Here is a 24,278-nt window from a genome sequence, read left to right on the forward strand (position 1 = left end):
TTCAGAGGTGGCAGTGGCAGAGGGAGTAGGAGGGACGGTCCTGCTGAGAGGTGGGGACCCCTGGGCACCCCAAGACGCTCCCCGCCGCAGAAGGCCCAAGATTCACAGTCTCCCGGCTTGGACTCAGGGCTGCCTTCCCCGCTAGAGAGGCTGTGCCTGGCTCCCCGGTCCAGGGCCGGGCTGAAGAAGCAAGCAGGGCCCGGCCGTGCGGGGCGCATCCCAGAGGGAGCAACGAGACCCTCGGGAATCCGTGGAGACGTCAAAGAGGACAAAGGAGGGAAGGGGCCGCCGACGCCATTGACGGAGGCAAGTTACTCGGCCTGTCTAGCCTTCTGTGTCTTCATCTGGAAAATGGGACATCCCCCCAATAAAAGCCCATGGTCACGGCTTCTCCCACGGCCCGGAACGCACGCCAAGGGCTCCAACATGGCCCCAGGAGTCCAGGCCCATCCACAGTGGGGCCACTCCGGCCCCCTCCCCCCCTGCGGACATGCAGCTAGGAAGCAGAGGAGGTAGGATTTGAACCCTTGGCAGGCTCCAGGGCCCCTGCTCTGGAGGGGGAGAACAGCCGCACAGCCTCTGCCTCTTGCCTGTCGGGGGAGAAAGGGCCAAGTCAGTGACCCAGTGGATCGCCGTGCGTGCCGTGGGTGCCCGGGGGTGAGTGACGAGGGTGTGACCCGTGAAAGAGAGAAGCCTTCCAAGGCACCTGCGTCTGCGTGCACGCGCGCATGCGTGGGCCCGCGGTGTTGCTGCGGGGTCCCGCCCGCTACGGGGGCTTGTTTCCGGGTCTGTGTGTAGGCCGGGCACGGGGCTTAGTGGGGAGGTGCCTGTGAACTTGAGGGGACGCGTAGGCGGGCTGTTTTTATGGGCGTATCCATCCGCGCGTGTACGTGTGACGTTGCGTGTACGGGGTGTCTGTGGAGCTGGATCGGGACGCGTTACGTGGACGGAGGTGTCAGAAGGTGATACGTGGGTGGCGTTGAGCTTGCGTGGGGGTTGGGAGATGCAGCCTCTGACTGTGGAGACGAGGGCGGGAAGGGGGGGCGGGTCGCTTACCTTGAGATCATGTAAGTCCTTACTGGCCGCGTCCACGGATACGGTCACATCCACGTTGGCGTCCAGGGGCCAGCGGGTCTTGCCTGTGGGCACTGTCACCCGTGCTGGGTCATAGATCACGAACACCTCCACTCCGGGGCTCCCGGAGACCCCGAAGGTCTCGGCACCCTTGGGCACATCACTGATAGAAAGGAGAGAGGGCGGTTTCCGGGGGACTCAGGACGGAGGCCGCAGCAGGGTAGTGGGGGCTGGGGCAGCCAAGCGACACAAGCCTCAGCACCCCCTAACCTGCCACTGGCCAGGAGACCTGCCCAGCTCCCCACTGATTCCCCAGGACCCCGCCCTGGGCACCTTGCCCTCTGGCCTCAGTCTCCCCGACTGTAACCTGAGGGGTTGGAGCAGAGCATTGGCTCTAGTGACAGGGCCCCTTCAGCGGAGCCCAGGTGGAATCCAAGAGGCCGCGGGGCATGGAGCTGAGCCACGGTTTAAACCCCCGCACGCTGACAGTGGTCCCCGAGGCTCCAGAGAGCGGAGACGGCCAACCTCTGGAGACCCCACCCCCCACCCCAAGGCTTCCCGTTCTGATACTTGCAAATTCTCCAACCCAACAGGGAACCCACTTGGCCATCCACCTCTCACCACCTGACGGCCGGGCAGCCTCCTCACTGGTCTCCCTGGCCCCACCCGTGCCCCCTCTGTTCCACACACAGCACACTTGAGCAGATTGTGCTGTTCCTTCGCTCAAAAGCCGTGGCTCCTGTCCCACAGTAGCTTACCAGGCCCCCTGTGATGTGCCCCCTGCCACCTCCCTGACCTTCTCCTCCCCCACTCTGCTCCCCCTCATCCTCTCTGCTCCAGCCACATTGACCTCCCTGCTGTCCATGCAGCTGCCAGTCTGTCATGCCTCAGGGCCTTTGCACTGACTCTTTCCTCTGCATAGGATGCTCTTCCCCCAGATATCCACAGGGCTCATTCCCTTACCCTCTTCAGGGTTCTGCTTAAAGGTCGCCTTCTCACTGAGCCCCCCATCACTCCATTTAATGTTGCACCTTGCCCCCACCTTCTCCCCCTCCACCCTATCCCTCTCACTCAGCTCTGATAGCTAGGCCCCAGGGTTCCATGAGGCTCTTGGCATGCGGAGCCCATACCCTAGAGGGGAAGTTGAACAACAGAACTATGCGTCAGTGTTTCTCCGTCCCCCTACATGTCAGGGCTCTTCCCTGCCGTTCCCCAGGACAGAGCCATCAGCCTCAAGGCTCAAGGTCAAGCCCACTTGCAGACGTCCGCCTGTCTGCCAAGATGCTGGGCCAGAGGGGTCCTGCCTCTATCCTTTCCTGGGCTGCTGAGAACCCAGCCAGATATTAAACCCTCTGGAGAAACCAGACACCCCTCCGAAACCGCCACCATGGTCACCTGCGCCCATCAAACTGCCTCCATCGACAATGTTGATGGGGGTTGTAGTTATAAGAACCCCAAGTCCCACTCAGTGCCTGGCTCCTTGATGCTCAGCACGGCCCTGCAAGGCAGTTATCACTCTCCTCATTTCTCAGAGGCAGCCAGGACAGAGAAGAGACTGGAGCCCTGCAGGCCGCTGGCCAGACCCGCCCCCGCCACCCCCACTCGTCCCCATGAGCCATGGTACCTTCGGGAACCCCCATCTCACACGCCCTTCGTCCTCGTTTAAACAGCACGGGAACCCAAGTACCCCCTGATCTTCACCCCCTCTGATCTGACCCCGCCTCCCATCCGCCCCCACTCCCGGACCATCCCATGTGTCACCAGGTGTGCGGGGGGGGGTGGGGGGGCTCATCTCATCTCAGAGTGTTTCCTTGACCTTCCTGCAGCCTCAGAAACCTGCTCCCCACAGTGGGCAGCGTCCCCTTGCAGCCCTGTCAACGGTGGCCAGTTCCCCCTCACTCCCCCCCGACCGGGCCCAGAGGTGGGTGGGGGTCCTGCGTGCTCTTTCTTCCCTGTCACTTCCAGATCGTTGTCACTCTGCCCTCATTCCTGGAGGGGGCCGACGTCTGCCACTACCTACAATTTCAGAAGCCAGGTGGGTGATGGGCCGGCACCGGGCATCCCAGTGCCTGACCTCCTTCCCCAGCGACCCTGTCCTCCACCCTCTCCCAGGGCAGACCCTAGACTTTGTCATCACTGAGAACTGCGCCCACCACAGACTCCCCTACCAGCAGCCCGGGGATTCCTCCTGCCCACCTGCCAGCTCCCTCCCCTAACACACCAACCCCATGAAGCCCCCAGCTCCGCAGCCACTGAAGGGGGAGCCCTCACCATCCCCCCTGGGCAGCCCAGGGCTGCCTGTTCTCCCTCCCGTTCGCAGGCTCAGAGTCCCTAGCCTGTGTCACAGTCACTCCCCGGCACCGCTTGACTCTCTGTGCGCCTTGCTCTCCATCCGACGGCCTAAGCACCGCCCCCGCCCCCGTCAAACTGCCTCCCTCCCCACTGTGCACCTGCACCCACACAGTTGACCGCAGCCCACCCAGATTCGCCATCACTGTCCTCAAGGGACCCTTGTCACTGCCCAGCAGCCTTACAACATTTCTGGGGGCTGGACAGCCTGGGAGGGAGGGGCTAGGGTGTCAGGCCGATTTTGGGGTTCCATCTCCAGAGTTCCGGCTCTGAGCCCTGGGGCCAAGCTTTGGGGCCTGGGCTCTGCGTTCTGACGTCCGAGTGGAACCTGTGTGTGGCCCTAGAATGACCTGGTGCTCAAGATGGGGACAGGACTGGGCCGCCCCGAATTTCTCCCCCCGCTTCTTGCCTACGACCCATCTGCCTGAGGTGGAGGAGCCTTCGTCTCTTCAGCTCCCTTCCTTTACAGGAAAACGCCTCAGAAGTTGAGTGTGCTTGCTGTCCGACTCTGTCTCCCTGTGGTCCCTGTGACCTGCCACTAATCAGGGACATAAATGTGGATTGATGTTTTCATTTGTGTCCAAGAAGAAAATGGAAGGAGGGGCGCCTGGGTGGCTCAGTCGGTTTAGCGTCCGACTTCGGCTCGGGTCACGATCTCACGGTTCACGGGATCGAGCCCCACATCGGGCTCTGTGCTGACGGCTCAGAGCCCGGAGCCTGCTTCGGATTCTGCATCTCCCTCTCTCTCTGCCCCTCCCCCGCTCATGCTCTGTCTCTCTCTGTCTCAAAAACAAATAAACATTAAAAAAAGAAGAAGAAGAAAATGGAAGGGAAGCAGTGAAGACTTTCACTCCGTCGGTGCCTCGGGCAACCTCTTTGCTGAGTCAGCTAATGCTGGACTAACAGCTTCCCCCCCCCCCCTTTTGTGCTAATCTCAACCTAACACACCTTTAAAGTTAATCTGCATTAATCTCCTTTCCTTCATCAAAGCAATAAATGTGAGTCCTGGTTTGTAGCCTTTGCCAATTTCTGTGGTACAGAGGCTTCCATCAAGAGCCACATTCAAGTTGCCAATGTAACAACAATGAATTCAGAGTTGCAAAGAAATACACAATCACACCTGATGTGTAACTAGTTCTACCGGACGGACGGACAGACGGAGGTGAATGATGTCGGAGCACAGATCGCAGTAGAGTCCAGTAACATCGTAAGGAAGCGGTGCGTTTTGAGTTGTTACCGTTGTTTTAAATATAATTTACTTGATTGCAAACATGTAGAGTTTCATTTTAAATACTGTCATGGCTGTGTTTAGCAGCAGGCTGGTAAACTTCCTAAAAATGGGCAATGAGGTGCTCTTAGGGAAGGACCCTGCCATACTGCTAAAAATAGGCCCTGTTCACCTCTCTCCTAGCCTTCTCCAAAGGAACTCACAGCCCTTACCAGGTGACGTGCCCTGGGGAAAAGGAAATAATCAGACTTTTCTGGTTTTAGTAGACACTGGCTCTGAACTGAGGCTAATTCCAAGAGACCCACATGTCACGGCCACCTGCCAGTCAGAGCAGAGACTTTTAGCAGTCAGGTGATCAATGGGGTTAGCTCAGGTCCAGCTCCCAATGGGTCTAGTGGGTCTCCAAACCCATTCTATTGGGGGGTGGGGGTTATCCCCAAACCCATTCTATTGGCTGGGGGTTATCCCCCAGATCCGGAACACATAACTGGAGTAGACACCCAACGACAGGCAGGGCCACCTTACAGACATTCCTATGAGTGTGTCCCAGGGGGCTCCAGCCCGCGTGGCCCCAGGGCTTGGTGCTCAGTCCTCTCTGGTGACACTCATCCGCTTGATGATCTCCACCTGCCACACTGAGATGCTTAGAAACCCCACTTTCCATCTCCAGACCCTTATAGTGAACTGTTTTTGAACATCTCCCTTAGGTGAGTAACAGACATTTTAAATTTAATGTGTCTGTATATAAGCATAAAGGGAACAATCCAGCAAGAAGATACAATTTTAAATATTTATGCCCCAACATGAGAGCACCCAAATACATGCAGCAGCTAATAACCAACATAAAGAAGGTAATTGATAGTAACACAATAATAGTAGGGGACTTTCACACCCCTCTTACACCAATGGACACATCATCCAAATAGAAAATCAACAAGGCAACAGTGGCTTTGGATGACCCATTGGACCAGATGGATCTAACAGATATATTTGGAACATTCCATCTTAAAAGAGCAGAATGCACATTCTTCTCAAGTACACATGGAACGTTCCCCAGAATAAATCACATATTAGGCCACAAAACAAGCCTCAACAAATTCAGAAAGACTGTAGTCATACCATACATCTTTTCTGATCACAACACTATGAAACTAAAAATCAACCACAAGAAAAAATCTGGAAAGAACACAAACACTTGGAGGTTACATAACACGCTTCTAAACAAAGAATGTTTCAATGAATGAAACAAGAAATCAAAGAGGAAATTAAAAAGAAATACCTAGAGACAAATGAAAATGAAAACACAACTGTCCAAAATCTTCAGAATGCAGCAAGAGTGGTTGTAAGAGGGAAGTTTATGGCAGTACAAGCCTCACTCAAGAAGCAAGAAAAATCTCAACTAAACAATGTAACCTTACACCTAAAGGACCTAGAAACTAAAAAACAAACAAAACTCAAAACCAGTAGAAGGAAGGTAATGATAAAGATCAGAGCCAAAACAAACAAAGTAGAAACTAAAATGACAATTGAACACATCAGTGAAACCAGGAGCTGGCTCTTTGAAAAGATCAACAAAATTGATAAACCTTTAGCCAGACCTAAAAGAGAGAGAGAGAAAACTCAAATAAACAAAATCAGAAACAAAGAGGAGAAATGACAAGGGACACAACAGAAATACAAAGGATTATAAGAGAATGTTATGAAAAATTATGTGCCAACAAACTGGACAACCTAGAAGAAACGGATGAATTCCTAGAGATATACAACCTACCAAAAATGAAACAGGAAGAGACAGAAAAATCGAACAGCACAATAGCCAGCAATGAAATTGAATCAGTAATAATAAAATAAAATAAAGCTCCCAACAAACAAAAGTCCAGGATCAGATGGCTTCACAAGTGAATTCTACCAAACATTCAAAGAAAAGCCAATACCTGTTCTACACAAGAGAAAGGGAAAAGACCATATTATCGTTTCAAGAGAAGCAGAAAAGGCATCTGACAAAGTTCAACATCCATTTGTGACAAAACCCCTCAACATGTAGGTTTAGAGTTAACATATGCCAACATAATAAAGGCCTTAAATAGAAACCCACAGCTATGATCATACCCTATGGGGAAAAACTGAGAGCCTTTTCCCTAAGGTCAGAAACGAGACAAAGACGTCACTCTCCCCACTTTTATTCAACATAGCACTGGAAGTCCTAACCACAGCAACCAAGCAACAAAAAGAAAAAAGCATCCATATTGGTAAAGAAGAAGTAAAATTGTCACGATCCTCAGACAACATGATACCATGTATTTAAAACCCTAAAGGCTCCACCAAAAAACTACCAGAGCTGATAAATGCATTCAGTAAGGTTGCAGGCTACGAAATCAATATACAGAAATCGGTTGCATTTTTAGACGCTAATACTGAAGCAGCAGAAAGAGAAATTAAGAAAACAATTCCATTGACAATTGCACCAAAAATAGTAAAATACCTAGGAATAAACTTAACCAGGGAGGTGAAAGACCTGTAGTCTGTTAACTATAAAACACTGATGAAAGAAATTAAAGATGACACAACCAAATGAAAAGATATTCCGTGCAGCTGAATTGGAAGAACAAATCTTGTTTAAATGTCCATACTTTCCAAAGCAACCTATGGATTTAATACAATCCAAAATACCAACAGCATTTTTCACACAATAGAACAAATAATCCTAAAATCTGTATGGAACCACAGAAGACCCTGAATAGCCAAAACGATCCTGAAAAAGAAGAACAGAATTAGAAGTATCAAAATTCCAGATATCGAGATATACTACCAAGCTATAGTAATCAAAACGGTGTGGAACTGGCACAAAAAGAGACACGTTGATCAATGCAACAGAATAGGGAATCCAGAGGGGCGCCTGGGTGGCTCAGTTGGTTGGGCGTCCAACTTTGGCTCAGGTCATGATCTTGCGGTTTGTGGGTTCGAGCCCCGCGTCGGGCTGTGTGCTGACAGCTCAGAGCCTGGAGCCTGCTTCGGATTCTGTGTCTCCCTCTTTCTCTGTTCCTCCCCTGCTCATTCTCTGTCTCTCTTTGTCTCTCAGAAATAAAATAAACGTTAAAAAAAATAAAAAAAGAATAGAGAATCCAGAAAAAAAAGCCCACAATTACATAGTCAATTAAACTTCAACAAAGGAGGCAAAAATATGCACTGGGGGAAAAGAGTCTCTTCAACAAATGGGATTGGGAAAACTGGACAGCAACATGCAAAAGAATGAAACTGGACCACTTTCTTACACCATCCACAAAAATAAAATCAAAATGGGCTAAGGACCTAAATGTGAGACCTGAAACAATAAAATTCCTAGAAGAAAACATAGGCAGTCATTTCTCTGACATCGGCCTTAGCTGCATTTTTCTAGATATGTCTCACGAGGCAAGGGAAACAAAAGCAAAAATCGGCTCTTTGACTACAGCAACATAAAATACTTCTGCACAGCAAAGGAAGCAATCAACAAAACTAAGAGACAACCTACTGAATGGGGGAAGATGGTTGCAAATGACATATCTGATAAAGGGTTAGTATCCAAAATATGTAAAGAACTTATACAACTCAACCCCCCCCCCAAAAAACAAATAATCCAATCAAAAATGGGCGGGAGACATGAACAGGCATTTCTCCAAGAAAGACATCCAGATGGCCAACAGACAGGTGAAAAGATGCTCCACATCACTCATCATCGGGGAAATGCAAATCAAAACTACAGTGAGAGAAGCTCCTGGGTGGCTCAGTCAGTGGATGTCCAACTCTTGATTGTGGCTCAGGGCATGATCTCAGGGTTGTGGGATCGAGCCCTGCATTGGGCCCTGAGCTGAGCACGGAGCCTGCTTAAGATTCTCTCTCTCCCTCTCTCTCTTCCCCTCGCCTGCTTGCTCTCTCTCTAAAAGAAAGAAAGAAAGAAAGAAAGAAAGAAAGAAAGAAAGAAGGAAAGAAAGAGTAAGATATCACCTCACACCTATCAGAATGGCTAACATCAAAAACACAAGAAATAACAAGCTCTGGCAAGGATGTGAATGCGAACTTTTTGCGTTTTGGTGGGAACGCAAACTGGGGCAGCCACTCTGGAAAACGGTACGGAGGTGAGTCAAAAAAACTAAAAATAGAATTACCATAGGATCCCATCATCCCCCTATTGAGTGTTTGCCCAAGCAACACGAAAACACGAATTTGAAAAGATACACGCGCTGTCGCAGCATTATTTACCAATCGCCAAATTATGGAAGGAGCCCAAGTGTCTATCACTAGACGAACAGTAAAGAAGACGTGCTATCGACACGTGTCGTATACGCATGCGCACAGTGGAATATTAGCGAGCCATAAGAAAGGACGAGTCTTGCCGTACGCGAACGTGGCTGGATCTAGAGAGTACAACGCCAGGTGACATCAGGGCGGATACCAAACGATTTCAGTCATGGGTGGAATTTAAGAAACAAAACAGAGGAACAAAGAAAAAAAAGAGAAAGAAAGCGAAAAAACAGACTCTGAACACAAAACCTGATGGTTACCAGAGGGGAGGTTACCCGTGGGGGGATGGGGGAAATAGCGGATGGGACGGAGAACATACTTATCGCCCGGAGCACTGACGGGCGTACAGAATTGTTGGGTCGCTGTATCGTGCACCTGGAACTAGCCAACACTGCATGTTAACTATACTGGAATAGTTAAAAGAAGGGGAAAAAAAGACCTCCTACTCTAGAAAACGATACTAATAGAAATAAATAAGTAAATAAATGTAAAGCGTCCGAAACCGCACTCCTACTTCCCCACCCCCGCCCCGTCCAAACGTGCCCAACACCTTGCACTGCCTCTCCGTCCTCAAGTGCATCCTGGGGTGCCCCGCCTCCCCCCTTCCCTCCCACTCACACCCAGCACCCCAGCAGACCCTAACGCCTCCACGTCCACATCATCTCCAGAGCTGACACTCTCACCTCCTTCACAGCTAACGCCCTGGTGCGGACCACCAATTGCTTTCACGCGGATTTTGTAAAATGGCTGATCTGCCGCCCTCGGTCTGTTCTCGACACGCTTTTCTTTCTTTTTTTTTTTTTTTTTAAGCCACGGTGTCCCTCCTGCTTGTAAGCCTTCCACAGAGCCTCTGTGGTCTGCCCGCAACTGGCTTCCTGGCCATGTGACTCCTCTCCCCCCCCCACAAACCCACCTCCTTGCTCCCCCTCCGGCACGCTCGGCGCACTCCCACCCCAGGCCCTTTGCACGTGCAGTTCTCGTTAATCACAATGTTCGGCTCGCAGATATCCACTGGGGCCAGCTCCTTCTCCGAGACGTCGTCTCTGCCCAATTTAGGACAGTGAGATAGAGAGGACACCACGAACCCCATGCTCCCTAGCCCCGTGACCCAACGTCATTGCCCATTTTGACATACTTGCTTCTTGCCTGCCCCTCCCGTTTCTCCCTCTAGAATGCAACCGTTTCCCACCCCCCACCCCCAACTTGACTCTCTCTAATGCTGCTGTCACCTGAGCACCCAGCTCAGCGCCTGGCCTGGAGCGGGAGCACAATGAGCCCTTGTGTTCGGGATAAACCCCGGAACCCAAGACTGCCCTGGATTTGAATCCAAACCTCCTGGCCCCAGAGCCTGGGCCCGCTCATCCCGAGAGTGAGTAGGCGTGAGCCCCAGGCCCCCAGCTCGCGGCAGAAAGGTTCCCGGCTCGTGGGAGCCTCTCAAGGGGAGCGGGGTTCCGGGGGGCCAGTCCCCGACTTTGGGCAAAAGTTGACATTTCCAAGTCACGGCCCTGGCGCAAAGCTCCCTTATTTGGAGTAAGAAATAATAGAAACAGTGAGGACAACAACGGGGACAAAAGAAGAGGGGCGAAGAGCGGACCTTCCGAGCCCAGCCTGCTCCTCGCCCCCCACCTTGCTCAGTCACTGCGTCTCAGCGCGCAATCTCCGGGGTGCTGGGAGATCGGGCTCGGTTTCTCTCCTCCCTGCAGGTGGCAGATGAGTCCCTCAACGGCCGCCTCTGCAGGTCTCCCCTGCCCTGTGCCCACCCACCCGCCTTCCAGGTTCTGTCACTCACATCCAGGCAACCTCCCGTGCCTGGGCTGCCTCTCGGGATGGAAAAGGTGTAAAAGAGCCAAGGCTATCCCACCAGGAGCTTCGCAGACTGGGAGGGAGAGGGAGAGGAAGGGAACCCCCGGAGGGGCTGCTGTTTCTCCCTGGTGCCCACACTGGGCAGGTGACGCCAGGCAGGCACTTGCCGCCTCAGATTCTCATTCGATGCCATCCGCCACCCACGAACCCGAGCCCCGGGCCTCGATGAGAGGGTCCGCAGCGCCCTTTCCTCATCGCTCAGGCTCCCGGATCTGCGGGCGGGGCCGTGGATGCAGGGCGGCTCTTGGGGGTGTCGCCAGCGGGAGTGGGAGGTTGTGGCGAGCTCCGGGCCCACCCGCGGCGGCGGCAGGAGCCTCTCAGGTCACACCTGCCTGCCTGCTTGCCTCCAGGGGAGTCTCACCCCGCAGCCCCCAGATCCAGCCCAAACTCACAGTCAGGTGAGGTAATGGGTTTGAAAGCACCCCTTAGATCAGAGGGTCTGAGTCATTACCATACCTGTAACCACTGTTGTCTTTATCATCATTTCCGGGGCCCTGCCCTTGCCCTCTGCTTCCCCAGCGCCCTCCTCCTGTCTCTGCAGGGGCGGGGGATGAGGACGGGGAAGGGGGGGGGGAGAAACCTGCGTGCTCGAAGACCCGTTTCAAATGCCACCCCTTCGGTGGAGGGAATTGTGGGCTCTGTGCGGAGCGTGGTGGGCGTCCTCAAACCTGGTCACTCCACTGCCCTGGGCCTCTATTTTCCCCCTCTGTAAAATGGGCTTGATCCAAAGAGCTACTCCCTAGGGCTGTTGGAGGGATTCCATGAGATGATGCATTTAGAGCGCTTGGCACACCGTGGGTGCCTAAGAGGCATGAGGTTGCCCTTGTCACCGTTACCTTTGCCCCCCCCCCCGAGCCCCCTACCAGCCCAGGCCACTCGGGCCAGATCCCGGTGTCCTCTCCTTCGTGTTCCCACGGCACTGGTTCCCACCTGCCCTGGGGTCCGTTCACGGTTCGTCGGTGTCGCCCAGAGCAGCGTCCTGCCTGACTCACCCTGCACGTCCCCGCACCCCACGCCCCAGCCCGGGCCCGGGGGACCAGGTTAATAAAGAGGCTGCAAGGAGAACAGAGTAGATTCCTAGAGAATCTCGCAGAAGGAGGCGCAGAGGGTGGGACGAGGAATTTCAAGTCAACGGGCAATTCCCCGCCAGGCCCACCTGCTCTGGCAAGGCGTGTGCCCACCCCCCTGGTAGGGCGTAAGGGTGGCATGTGCCACAGGTAATACTGAGGTGGGGTGGATCGGGGGTGGCATTTTCAAGCACCTACCATGGGCCAGGGACGTGCTCAGTGTTTGGTGCTCATGATCTCATCCGTCCTCGCAACAACCCTCCCCTGTATGTGCTGCTGTCCTCATTTAGCAGACGAAGAAACCTCAGAGAGGTTAAGTAACTTTCTTTCCCAGGGTCACACAGCTGGCAAAGGGAGGAGGGAGCAGCAGGTTTGTCTTCTCTCTTGTGCTGTCCTGGCTGACGTTAAAAGGAACGCGGGTGCCCTGAGCACGTCCCCAGCGGGGACCGGAAGGATGAGATCGCTGGGGAAGAGACAGGAAGGGAAAAGGAAAATGTTGAAACTTTGCAACATGAGCTCCTCGGTATGGTTCCTCGGCAGTGGACAGGCGAGGCCTAGGGCAGCATGTGGGGCACTGAGTCAGGAAAGTCATGTCCCCTCCTCCCACACACGCACCTGAACTTTACAGGGGTGAGGTCAGGGAAGGCCAAGAGGGCAGCACCCGGGAACTCCTGGCTCCTGCCTGCCCTAAAACAATGAGCCTGTGAAGTATCTGCATAAGGCTCGGGTCAGAAAGGGATCTGGGAAATCATCTTGGCCCGCCTCCTGCCCGTGGTAGGGCTCTATGCTTGAACACTTCTTATGACAGACAACTCACTCTCTCACACCCCTTTGTGTTTTGACAGCTCAGGTAATTAGAAAGCTTTTCCTTTTGCTTAGCTGCACCCTGCCTCCCAGAAGCTTCCTCCCACTGGGGTTCAGCAGGCCACACCTTCTCTCAGCTACTCAGAAACTGACTGCCTGACCTCTAAGGACAGGAGAAACACGGCAATCCTGGACGAGTCTCTCCCGTGCCCTCCGTCATACCTGCCACTTGGACTTCACCAGCCCCCGGGGATAGAGTTCGGAGGTCTGGGGCCCCTCTTCCCAGCCTAGGGCCCGGGCAGGAGGGCAGAGTGGTGCTGACCCAGTCTCCGGGGATGGGAGCATCGTGGCAAAGGACCAGTGCACCCTGGAGGGTGGCCCAGGGCCCGGTGCTGGGGAGAGGCGAGGGCAGGAGGGGAGAATAATGCAGAATTGGAGGGAAAGGCTGAAAAGCAAGGCAGCGGGCAGCTCTCGAGCAGACCAGGCCAGGCAAGCCTCACGCCCGGCCAGCCACCTGCCCACTGGATGCCCCCAAGGTGCCACCTTCCGGACACCCTAGACTTGAAGTTTTCTAGACTGAAGCCACGAGAGATGCCACAGGGCCAGCCAGCAGGACCCAGCAAGTCCCTTCTGATGCGGCCAGCTCTGTGAGTGCTTCTGCTGGGAGCCAAGAGTCCCACAGAGCTGGCCGGCCCCCACGGGCTCCAGTCCTAAAGGACGGCAACTCGCCAGGGGCGCACGGAGCTTCCTGTGAGTGCTGCGGGCTGCTCGGCCTCAACACGCATTCCCTGAGCACCTGCTGGGCACGGGGAGGACGGAGACGGGTCACCCCGGCCCTGCCCTAGGGGGGGTCCACACGGCACAGGTGATCCACAGTCTGCACCACATTTTGACCCCGTTCTAATCCCATCCCCACGGCCCCCCGCCTGCTGAGCTCCTCTCTTCATTTGACAGAAGACGTCTTGAAATTCAAAGGGACCCAGCGCATGAGCTGAGATTGGACCCCACTCGGGGCCTGACTCCAAAGCTCAGCCTCCGTGTCGACCGCCCCTCCGCCCCTCGAACTGACCCAGCAACACAGAAGATTCCCAGCTGACGAAGCCTTTGGGGGTCGAACTCAGAGAATCTAGGGCCGGGCACACCTGGATTCAAATCCCAGCTCCAGCACGGGAGGGCCGGGTAACTTTGGGCAAGTCTCCCGACCTCTCTGTACCGCGGTTTCTTTGTCTGCAAAGTGGGGTTCGTAGTTGCCCGCGTCTCACAGGCTTGCTGTGACATTTCACTGACTATAGTCCTGCCCACGGCCGTTACCGTCACAAAGAGCGTGGGGAACGGGCGGATCCTGGAGAGAGGGCTGGTGGCTAAGAGGATCCTGGTACCTCCCTTCACTCGCCCACTTGACCGAAACTGTGGATTGTTAACATCCACGTCCTGAAGTCCTTTTTGCCCTCAGACTAGTTTGGGGAGCCCCTCGCCGGCGGGTACGGGCTGGATCGCCTCCAGAGTCAAGGTCGGCGTGGAGCTGTTCCGTAACATCTGTTAAATGACCGCTGTGCGCCCTTGGGTAAAAGGCCACAGAGGGTCCTTCAACTTCCCCACCCTGGTGTGGCTTTCTCCTTGGACCTCCCGGGGTGCTGGCAGTGGCTGGCAGAGGTCGGGGAGGGCAATGACTGGCACCTTACAGACCCCACGTCACGGGCAGGCATTTTCTCCTAAATCTAGGGTGCGGCCGTATCCTCTCCCTCTTTCCTTCCTTCCCAGAGATAATGATTATGGGTAAATTCTGCTCTGTCGTTGTTCAGGGAGGACGCACCCAGGGCCTGGAAGGAGGCCCCAGGCTGGGTAGGCCTTCTTTCAAGCGGGCCCCTGCCTTCCTGGGAGTGGGAGCTAGAGGCGGGGAGGGGTGGACAGCTGTCACCCACAGGCCTCCCAGCAGAGGCAAACCAGGGGCAAACCTCCCCGCGAGAGAGCCTTGAATGGGGAGTCAGCCGTGAGTTACTGCTTCCCTGTCCCCCGCAGGCCCCCCGTGTGCGGAAGGAAAAGCAAGTGTGGCTGTCCTTATGCGTGTTGTGGACTGTGGAATTCCTCATCTGTAAAACGGGGCCCAAATCGCAGGTCACAGCAACAAAAAACGTTACCCCCACCTAGCATGGGCGAAACAGGCGTGGCGCTCCCCGGGGGGCCGCCGTCCTAGGCTGGGTGGCGATTTGCCAGTTCCTTCGAGCCCCACATCCTACCCACCACACCTTCGAGCATCAGGGCCACCTGACAGAGCTGAACAGCTGCTTAGCAGCCCCAAGAGAAGGGAGTGGATGCTTCTCTGGACGGAGCAAAGCTGAGGACATGTCGCAAGGAGACCATTTGGGGGGGGGGGGGTCAAGAGGAATCGACCTCACACGTGAGCAACACCCCCATTCCTTGTGTCTCAAGTGTCCTCTCGGGGTCCCCGGCTGGTCCGCCCACCAAGAAAGGAAGGGCAGGGACTGGGAGAAGGGACAGCGGGGGGTCGGAGGTGATGGGAGCTGGAAAGGCAAGAAAAGGTGAAGAATGAGAATGGAATTCCAGGGCCAAAAATGATGGGAGGGGCGGGGAGGGGAGGGCAGAGTGGCTGATAGGGAGGGTCCCGAAGTCTCAAACGGCAGGTGGCCAGGGGGACCAGGGAGGCAGGGGCACCTGTAGGGTTAAGGAGTGGCTGACCTCAGAGGTCCACCCAGATGCCAGCATTTTCTGTTCCAAGAAATCACCCCCCACCCTTGTCCAGACAGCACGACACGCCGGCCCGTCACCCCTCCGTGGAACACAGGGAGGACCCTGGCCTCACATTCTCCAGACACCTCACACTTAAACTGTGAGATTACTTCTAATAAAGGAATGCCGTGTGACACAGGATGCAGCCAGGAGGAGAGAAGGTCCTCACCCGGCTTTTAAAGCCAGGTCCCAGCCTGGCTCTCGGAGCCTGTCAGTCATGACGAATTAGTGTCTGCATCAATCCTGTAATTATCCCATGAGCAGCACAATTATGCTTCATTGTACTTCTGTGCAAGTTAAAAGCATCAATTTACTCCATGTAAACACTAAGAATATATATGTGTGTATATATATGTGTGTATATATATATATATTCCACCACAAGTTTCAGAACTCTGTTCTGGCGCTTTCCTTCTTTGAAATACACAGAACCGCAGGAAAAAGCAGCCAGCAGCCTGGGGCCTCACGCTGGCTCATCAGAGAGGCCCTGCAGAGTGCCCCCTCCCTGCACACCTCCAATCCTACCCGTCCGATAGGAAGCGTCTGTTTTGCTTTGATGCTTTTGTGCAGGGCTCGGGGAGGCTCGGGGAGGCTTGGGAGAGATCCAGGAGAATGTCTCTGTCCCCCCGCCAGCCAGCCTTCTCCTCCATTCCAGAAAATAAACATTCATTATGGCCTCTGGGCAGACAAAGAGACCAGACCGCACCAGGCATGGATTCCCCACACTGCCCACCCCCTCTTGTTTGGTCTGAGTCCTCCAGGGGCCACCTCTGAGCAAGGACAAGGACCACCAGGGCAGTCCGACCAGACCTGGAGGGTCAGGGTGGTGAGCTAGCCCGCTGGGGGGGGGGGGGGGCTTGGGTCAGGGCAGTGAGCTAGTCCATTGGAGGGAAGGGAAGGGGACAGAATCTGTAGCACATGCTAAGGCAGGGTGTTCTTTTCTTTAACGTTTGATTTCTTTTTGAGACAGCAAATCCGAACAAAGTGGGCACTGCTCTGAGAGCACCAAGCCCGACGTAGGGCTCGAGCTCACGAACCAGCTGCGAGATCACGACCTGAGACGAAGCCGGACATTCGGTCCGCCGAACCACCCAGGCGCCCCTGAGTCACGGGATTTCTAAAGCTTCCTTGGGCCGGGGCGCACAATTACCTCGAACACAAATATTTCTCCAAATAACCAGTCCACGCAGCACCGGGGGGAATTAATCACTTCCCGTGATGTCACCCCACATGCCCATCGCCACCGGCTCTGCCAGAGGGCTTAGCTCCTGGGCTGCACTGGCGACTGAAACACCCCCTCTTCGGGAGGGCTTTCCCCCTTCGACCAGTAAGGCTAAGTAGAAACCCCTTGCTTTTGGCCTCAGCCGGAGCCAGACAACTGGCAATGGGGCAGAGGAGCCCCAAGTTCATCATGGGGTGGAGTCCCCTCTTCCTGGTCAGCCCAGGCCCTGGGGGACCTTCAGGCTTCTTCTTCAAACCTTCCCAGGCTGGCAGTCCCATGGCCCTTCTCCGTCTATCACAGACCCCATGGGCAGGAAGCCCTGCCTTCAGTCTAATTTTCAGCCAGCTTGCTGCAGAATAAACTTTTGTTTTCTAGTTTCGAGACTCTCAGTGGCTATGTCCCTGGTCACTACCTGTGCCCCGGTGAAGGCTCCTGAAAGGCTCTTTGGTGGGGGGGGGGGGGCTCTCAAAACGCTCACTCAGGATCCCAAAGTAGCACCCCCTCCCAGAGTCAACCAGAGGCACAGCAGCGCGGGCCAGGCTGGGCAGCTTCCTCCTGCCCCACGGCTGGGCCAGCGCCCAAATCTGAGGGTGCCAAGATGCTTGGTGATCCCGAAGGGGTCCCCAGACAGCACTGCCCTCCGCTCCCACCACACATGCCCCAATCTGTCCTCTGTTCTTCCCGCCCTCTGAGACGTGATGGCAGGGGGAACCCAAGTCCGTCCAGCCCCGCAATCTGCGCACTCGACCTCCATGCTGAACTCAAGAGGGGCTCGGCTCACCTTGTCGGGGCTCGGATGAGGACATGAGGCCCAGCAAGGGCCAGTGACTTGGCCCCCTGCCAGACAGCACGTGAGCATCAGAGCCAGGACCAGAACCCGTGTCTCCTGGCTCCCAGTAAAATGCCTCTGGCCTTAGTCAGCAGCACTACGTGCGGCCCAAGTTTCTGAAATGACCTTCCATCTCCTCCAGCAGGGATGGAGACCATGGACAGTGTCAGAGCTGGAAAAGCCCCACCCCCGAGGTCCCCAAGTCCAGCTCCCTCAGTGACCAGGTTCTTGTCCTCTATTAACTCCTTGAATCATCTCTCTGACACTCCCCTCCTGATCCCAATCACCCGGGCTGGCCTCCAAGGATCGAGATGCCACACACCCCACACCTCCTTTCAGACATACGGGTCGTGGGCAAGAAACAGAGGGCGGAATTCGGGACGACCCGGTCTTGAGCCCCAGGTCATTCCGCCATTGCACACGAGTTCTGCTCGGATATCACAACGCACCGCCCAGAGCTGGAACTCTTAACCACGGGCTTGAGGAGAGACCTGACCCAGGTGCCCAGGAGACAGAGCCCCAGGATGGGCCTGATACCCTAGCTCCTCCCTCCCAGACTCTCCATCCCACTCCCCCTACTCTGCCGTCAGAGCAACCTCCTACGAGCACCCTCCAGCGTGTTCGATCTGTCCACCGGGCACCCACCCCCCCTTGCCTTGGGGTCCTCCGGGGTGGCCCGGCCCAATGCAGCCAGGTGGCTGCCTCTATGTTCTCACCTGTGAACGTCCACGTACGTCTCGACTCCCACCACACACACGGCATAGGTGGGCTTCTTCAGGGACAGCTGCACCGCTCTCTGCGGGGCCATCCTGCGCCCCTGGCTCCCGGCCTCGGCGCGCCCGGTCTCCCCAGCTCCTCTCCTGGGCACCAAGTCACCAGGAAGGAGCGCACATTCTGATGGGTCGGTGATTTCCTCCTCCCTTTTAATTTCTCTCTGTGACCTGATTAGCTGCCTAAGCCGAGTCCCCACCTCCTGGCTCCGTGCCCAGCCCTCCTCACTCAGGCTACCAATCCAGGAGGCCGGGAGAGGAGGCACCGAGGTCCCTCAGAGAGATGGGGGGAAATGGAGGGACCCCGAGGGAGGAGGGCTCAGCAGTCAGCGGGAGCTCCCCATCAGCCCAGCTTTGCCTCTGTTCTGAGACTCCTGGCTCTGAGAGCCGACCAAGTACCGGGTGGAGATCTTATCTCACGGGCTAAGAGATCAGGTAGCATATACAAAGCACAGTGCAGTCAGACCTCCGGGGCTCGAGTCCCCTTACAACCTAGAGCCCCTTACAACCTATGCTCTCGGGCAGTTACCCCACCTCTCAAGACTTTGTTTCCCGTTCCCTTCGACTGGTGCGGATTCTCCAGAGATGGCAGAAGCCTCCCCTTCCCCCCACCCCCCGCCGGCGAGCACCCCTGGCCAGCCCATGGCGAGGGCCCCTCAGAGAGAGCTCAGGGCAGTGGGCTGGGGACGGCTGATTCGTTTCTCAAAATCCCTTCTTTGCAGCTCCAGCAGGTGCCCGTCCCGCCTGTTGTCAGGGGGTTTGTGGAATCTCGGTGGACAAGCATTCACTGGGCACCTACTCCGTGTGGGGCCCCCCTTTAGGCGATGGGGATGCAGCTAAGAGTGAAACAGACCGCAGACCCTGCCCTGACAGCGTTTGTATTCTGGAAGACACGATTAAGAGTTGAGACGCCGGTGGCTTGGTCCTAGGGGCGGGGGAGGGTGGCTGGCGGACTGGACCCGGGCGAGAGAGAAAGAGGGGAGTCTGGGATGACAGGAGTGCTTCGGGCTGCAGCCGCTGGAAGGATAGAGCTGTCATAGAGACTTGGGGAGGGCTGGGGGTGGGCAGGGCAGGCAGGGGGCTCGGCCAGCCCATGTTGGACCAGTTAGACAGGAAGTGTCTATTAGGCCTCCGGGGGAAGCAATGCTTTACGAGTAACGTGCTCCCTCCATACTGGGCATCGAGGAGGAGGAGGAAGAGGAAGAGAATTCCCTTGAGAAGCACGGGACACCCCCTTGGCCACAGCGTCCCCTCGTTCCCGGCAGCCATCGCACAAGGCAGAATAAGGACGCACAACCAGAACCCCCACCGTCCACAGGCCTGGGTGAAAGGATAGCAGAAAGAGAGAGGGAGAAAGGAGGAACACGCTTGCCTGGGGGATGCCAGTCAGATGGGGCAGGAGGGGGACACAACCCCTGCTCCAGGAACCCCCGGCCTGACTAGGAAGACAGGAAGCATTAAAATGGCACAAACATTTTTCTTAAGTTTATGTATTTATTTTTGAGAGAGACAGAGACAGCGCACAAGCAAGGGAGGGATGGAGAGAGAGGGAAAGAGAGAGAATCCCAAGCAGACTCAGTGCTGCCAGCACAGAGCCCAACATGGGGCTCAAACTCACAAAACCATGAGATCGTGACCTGAGCTGAAACCAAGAGTCAGACGTTCAACTGACTGAGCCACCCAGGTGCCCCTCAAACATTTATTTGTTCAGTTTGATTTTGAAGATCTTCCTGAAATGTCTTTCTTTTTTTATCATTTTTTATGTTTATTTATTTTTGAGAGCAAGAGAGACAGAGCACAAGCAGGGGAGGGGCAGAGAGAGAGGGAGACACAAATCCGAAGCAGGTTCCAGGCTCTGAGCTGTCAGCACAGAGCCCAATGCAAGGCTCGAACTCATGGGCCTCAAGATCATGACCTGAGCCAAAGTCGGACACTTAACCGACTGAGCCACCCAGGCGCCCCTGAAACATCTTTCTTTATTGCCAACATATCTGATTACAAATGTTCTTAATCTGCAAAGTTCTTTATACCCAATGGCACCAACACAGAGTCTAGGTTTACTCTGTGGACACAGGACCTAGCAACACAGCACAGGGGTCTCCAGGGGGGCACAATGGTTTCCACCCCACCCCCAGCCCCACTCATCAGAACATGAGTCACTTTGTTCATATGTAATGTAATGTGGGGTGTAAAAAACAGGTTCCCAAAAAGCACATGGGTATATACCCATTAGAGAAGGATGGATGGATGGATGGATGGATGAGTGGATGGACGGATGGATGGATGAGTGGATGGATGGATGGATGAGTGGATGGACGGATGGACGGATGGGTGGATGGATGGATGGATGGATGGATGAGTGGATGGATGGATGAATGGGTGGATGGATGGATGGGTGGATGGATGGATGCATGGATGGATGGATGAGTAGATGAGTAGATGAGTGGATGGATAGATGGATGGATGGATGGATGGATGGATGGATGGATGAGTGGATGGACGGATGGATGGATGAGTGGATGGATGGATGGATGGATGGATGAGTGGATGGACGGATGGATGGACGGATGGATGGATGGATGGATGGATGAGTGGATGGACGGATGGACGGACGGATGGATGGATGGATGGATGAATGGGTGGATGAATGGATGCATGGATGGATGGATGAATGGATGGATGCGTGGATGGATGGATGGATGGACGGATGGATGGATGGATGGATGGATGAGTGGATGGACAGATGGATGGACAGATGGATGAATGGATGGATGAGTGGATGGACGGACAGATGGATGGATGGATGGATGGATGGATGGATGGATGGATGGGTGAGTGGATGGATGGATGAATGGGTGGATGGATGGATGGGTGGATGGATGGATGCATGGATGGATGGATGAATGGATGGATGAGTAGATGAGTAGATGAGTGGATGGATAGATGGATGGATGGATGGATGGATGGATGGATGAGTGGATGAGTGGATGGATGGGTAGATGGGTTGGTGGATGGATAGATGGTGGATGGATGGATGGATGGATGGGTGGATGGATGGATGGACAGATGGATGGGAAAGAGAGAGGAAGGGAAGAAGGCAGGTTGTTGCATAAGGAGCTATTTGCAAAAATGACAATGATCATGGTGACAGTGATAAGGAGATGCTAGCAAACACCTGCTTGGCACTCACCATGTACCAGGCACTGTTCTCAGCCCCTTCCATGTATTCACTCACCTAATGCTCACAATAATATTAGGTGGCAGGCACCAACTAAGCTGAGAATCCCAAGTTCAAATGGACCACAGCATGGGTGTACAGGATGTGCCTTTTGCAGGTTGTGGGCAGGGCAGGAGCCCGGGTAGGTCAGGGTGTCTTAAAGGAAATGTTCTCACAGCCAGAGGAAAGAGGGAGGGAATAGAAGAGAGGTGGCAGAGAGACTGAGAGGAACATCAGTGCATTCCCATTTTACAGATGAAGAAACCGAGGCACAGAGAAGTTAAGGGACCTTCTCAAGGTCTGAACCTAGAAAGCGGCAGAGCCAAGATTCGAGCCCTCGCCATCTGACCCTGGGTTGGCTTTTAACTGTTGACTGGGTCCCTGAGAGATAGAATATCTCAGATTTGGGGTGTGTTTTTTTTTACCTTCTTCCTTATGCTTCTGTGTATTATTTGAAAGTTTTGGTAAGCAAATATTTTTACTATTGGAAAAAAATGAAGTCTCTCTTGGGGGCCTGGATGGCTCAGTTAGTAGGTCATCTGACACTTGATCTTAAGATCATGAGTTCTGGCCCCACATTGGGCATGGAGCCTACTTAAAAAAAAAAAATGAAGTCTCTCTTTAAGAAAATATAAGAGGAGTTTCCTGCTCTTGGCTTCCCTGCCCACCTTCGGCTCTTTGCCCATTGCCTCCTTCCCTCCTTTCCCGGGCTTTTAGAACATTTCCTTTAAGACACCATGACCTGCCCGGGCTCCTGCCCTGCCCACAACCCGCAAAAGGCACATCCTGTTCACCTATGCTGTGGTCTATTTGAACTTGGGATTCAGGCTTGATTGGTCAAATTTGGGAGGAGCAGGGGTGGGGGAGCTGAATGACCTCATTGGGTCAGGAAATGAGACACAGTGAAGCAGGGTAGAGGGGCAGAGGAGGAGGGGTGCTGTTTGAGTAGGCTGATCAGGGAAGAGCTCACTGGAGAAAGGACATTGGAGCAGAGACCTGAAGAGGAGACCCTCAGGGACCTTCAGGGCTCTTCCAACCTCGGGCAACCTAGGATTCCATTAACCCAGGAGCCCCCACCTCCCATCCCCCTTTCACAAAACGGGGTTGTTGAGCTAGAGCAGGGCTTCCAGACTCAGATGCCTTCAGGGGTCTGGCGGGTAACGTAAGTGAGGGAAGAGCCAGGAGCATCGCAACAGGGCAAGTGGCAACTGGTGAAGGGAATAAAACCTGCTTTGCCCAGTGCATTAAAATTCAGTATTTCTTAAAAACAGAACACTATAGGTCAAGCAAAACCCATTTGTAAGTCAGAACTGTCCCCTTGGGCTATTGTTTGAGACCCCAACATGGACTTATTTTAAAAACTGGTGAAGGGGCACCTGGGTGGCTCGGTTGGTTATGCGTCCGACTCTTGGTTTTGGCTCAGGTCATGATCTCGTGGTTTGTGAGATCGAGCCCTGCATCAGGCTCTGTGCTGATGGCTCAGAGCCTGCTTGGGATTCTCTCTCTCCCTTTTTCTCTCTGCCCCTACCCTGCTTGCTTGCTCTCTCTCTCTCTCTAAGTAAATAAATAAACTTAAAAAAATAATAAATAAAAACTGGTGAATAAGGAGGGTGGTGGAAGGAAAAAGTCAGGCTGGGGAAGTCATTTGATGCCCAGGAGGGTAAAGCTACCTGGTCCCAGGTAAGCCTTGGCGTCATTGGGGCAAGGAATCCGTCTGCCTCAAGCCTGGTGAGAAGTCAGAATGGGTTCTGGACTGCTCCCATATGCTTACTGATACCAAGTGTGGGCTCTTCTCCTCGGGAGACCCCTCTCCCAGCCCCCACACACCACCTGTGCCTGAGCTTACCTAGGATAGCCATCAGGGGAGGCGGCAGGGGGTGACGGGGCTAACAGAGCCCAGTTCTCTGGACCCCCTGCCTGCGGCCTTTCTCCGCTCCCGGCATCCCTGAGTGCCACAGGGTCAGTTCCGCCTGCCTTCCAGGATTCTCCCATTTCAAGCTGGAAGGGCTTCTGAGAGCCCCTTAATTTTCCAGCTGGGGAAACCAAGGCTCGGAGAAGGGTGATGACAGACACGAAACAACAACTGTGGAGTCACAGGAGGCCAAGTCTGGATCCAAGGTTTTCATTCATTCATTGAAGAAAACATCTCCTGGGCTCTTCTGTCTACATTGCTGTTCTGGGCATCAGAGTGGTCACCATTAACTCCTTATATTGACTCACCCCTCTGGGATCTTCCAGGGTACCCCAACCGCCTCTCCCACCCCGGGCACCCAGGACAGGATCCTGGACCCCCTGTGGGCCTCGGGGGCTCTGACTCAACTCGCGCAAGAAAGCAGGGGACCCACCGATACTGCACAGCCAGAGAGCCTGGGGCCAGTGGCTCTAATAGCAGGAAGCGGCAAGGGCCATGAGTCACCCAACTCAATCCACACATCCCCTCAGAGCCGGAAACACAGGCCCAGGTCTCTGCCGGGCACCACGGACCTTCAGGAATCACTGACTCCCTCCTCGGCTCTGGGACGTCCCAGGCTCCGTGGGGCAGCGTCAGAGGCTTTAATGGCATCACGTGCAGGGCTGGGCTGGGCACGTACAGGCCCGGGGGGCTTGTGGTCAGGTGGAGTCAGCCCCACCCCCACAAGTGGCCGACTCAGCAGCCCCCCAGGCACATCACCTCCTTCTCTGCCCCCAGCTGGCTTTGTCCCATCTCAGCAAATGGTGTGGCCTCCAGCCCAGGCAACCTCTCTGGTCTTCCCCTCCCTCGTCCCCAATATCCAGTCATCCCACCTGACTCATCAGCTCTAACTCCCAAACCCCTGTGGCCCCCTG

At 54.7% G+C, this 24,278-nt stretch overlaps 1 protein-coding gene across 2 annotated transcripts in view; it reads right to left on the reverse strand.

Moving 5' to 3' along the window:
* Positions 1–18,556, reverse strand: part of PADI1 (peptidyl arginine deiminase 1) — a 39,436-nt gene extending 20,880 nt beyond the window's left edge. For both annotated transcript variants that reach the window (XM_047871986.1, XM_047871985.1), the window contains exons 1-2: positions 18,182–18,556; positions 1,057–1,237 (exon numbers count right to left, since the gene is read on the reverse strand). In XM_047871986.1, the coding sequence (XP_047727942.1) occupies positions 1,057–1,237; positions 18,182–18,273 (273 nt within the window). In that variant the 5' untranslated portion in view covers positions 18,274–18,556. The remainder of the gene's footprint in view (positions 1–1,056; positions 1,238–18,181) is intronic.
* Between the last annotated feature and the right edge of the window lie 5,722 nt (positions 18,557–24,278).

This window comes from Prionailurus viverrinus, chromosome C1 (assembly GCF_022837055.1).
Source record: "Prionailurus viverrinus isolate Anna chromosome C1, UM_Priviv_1.0, whole genome shotgun sequence".
Lineage (NCBI taxonomy): Eukaryota > Metazoa > Chordata > Mammalia > Carnivora > Felidae > Prionailurus > Prionailurus viverrinus.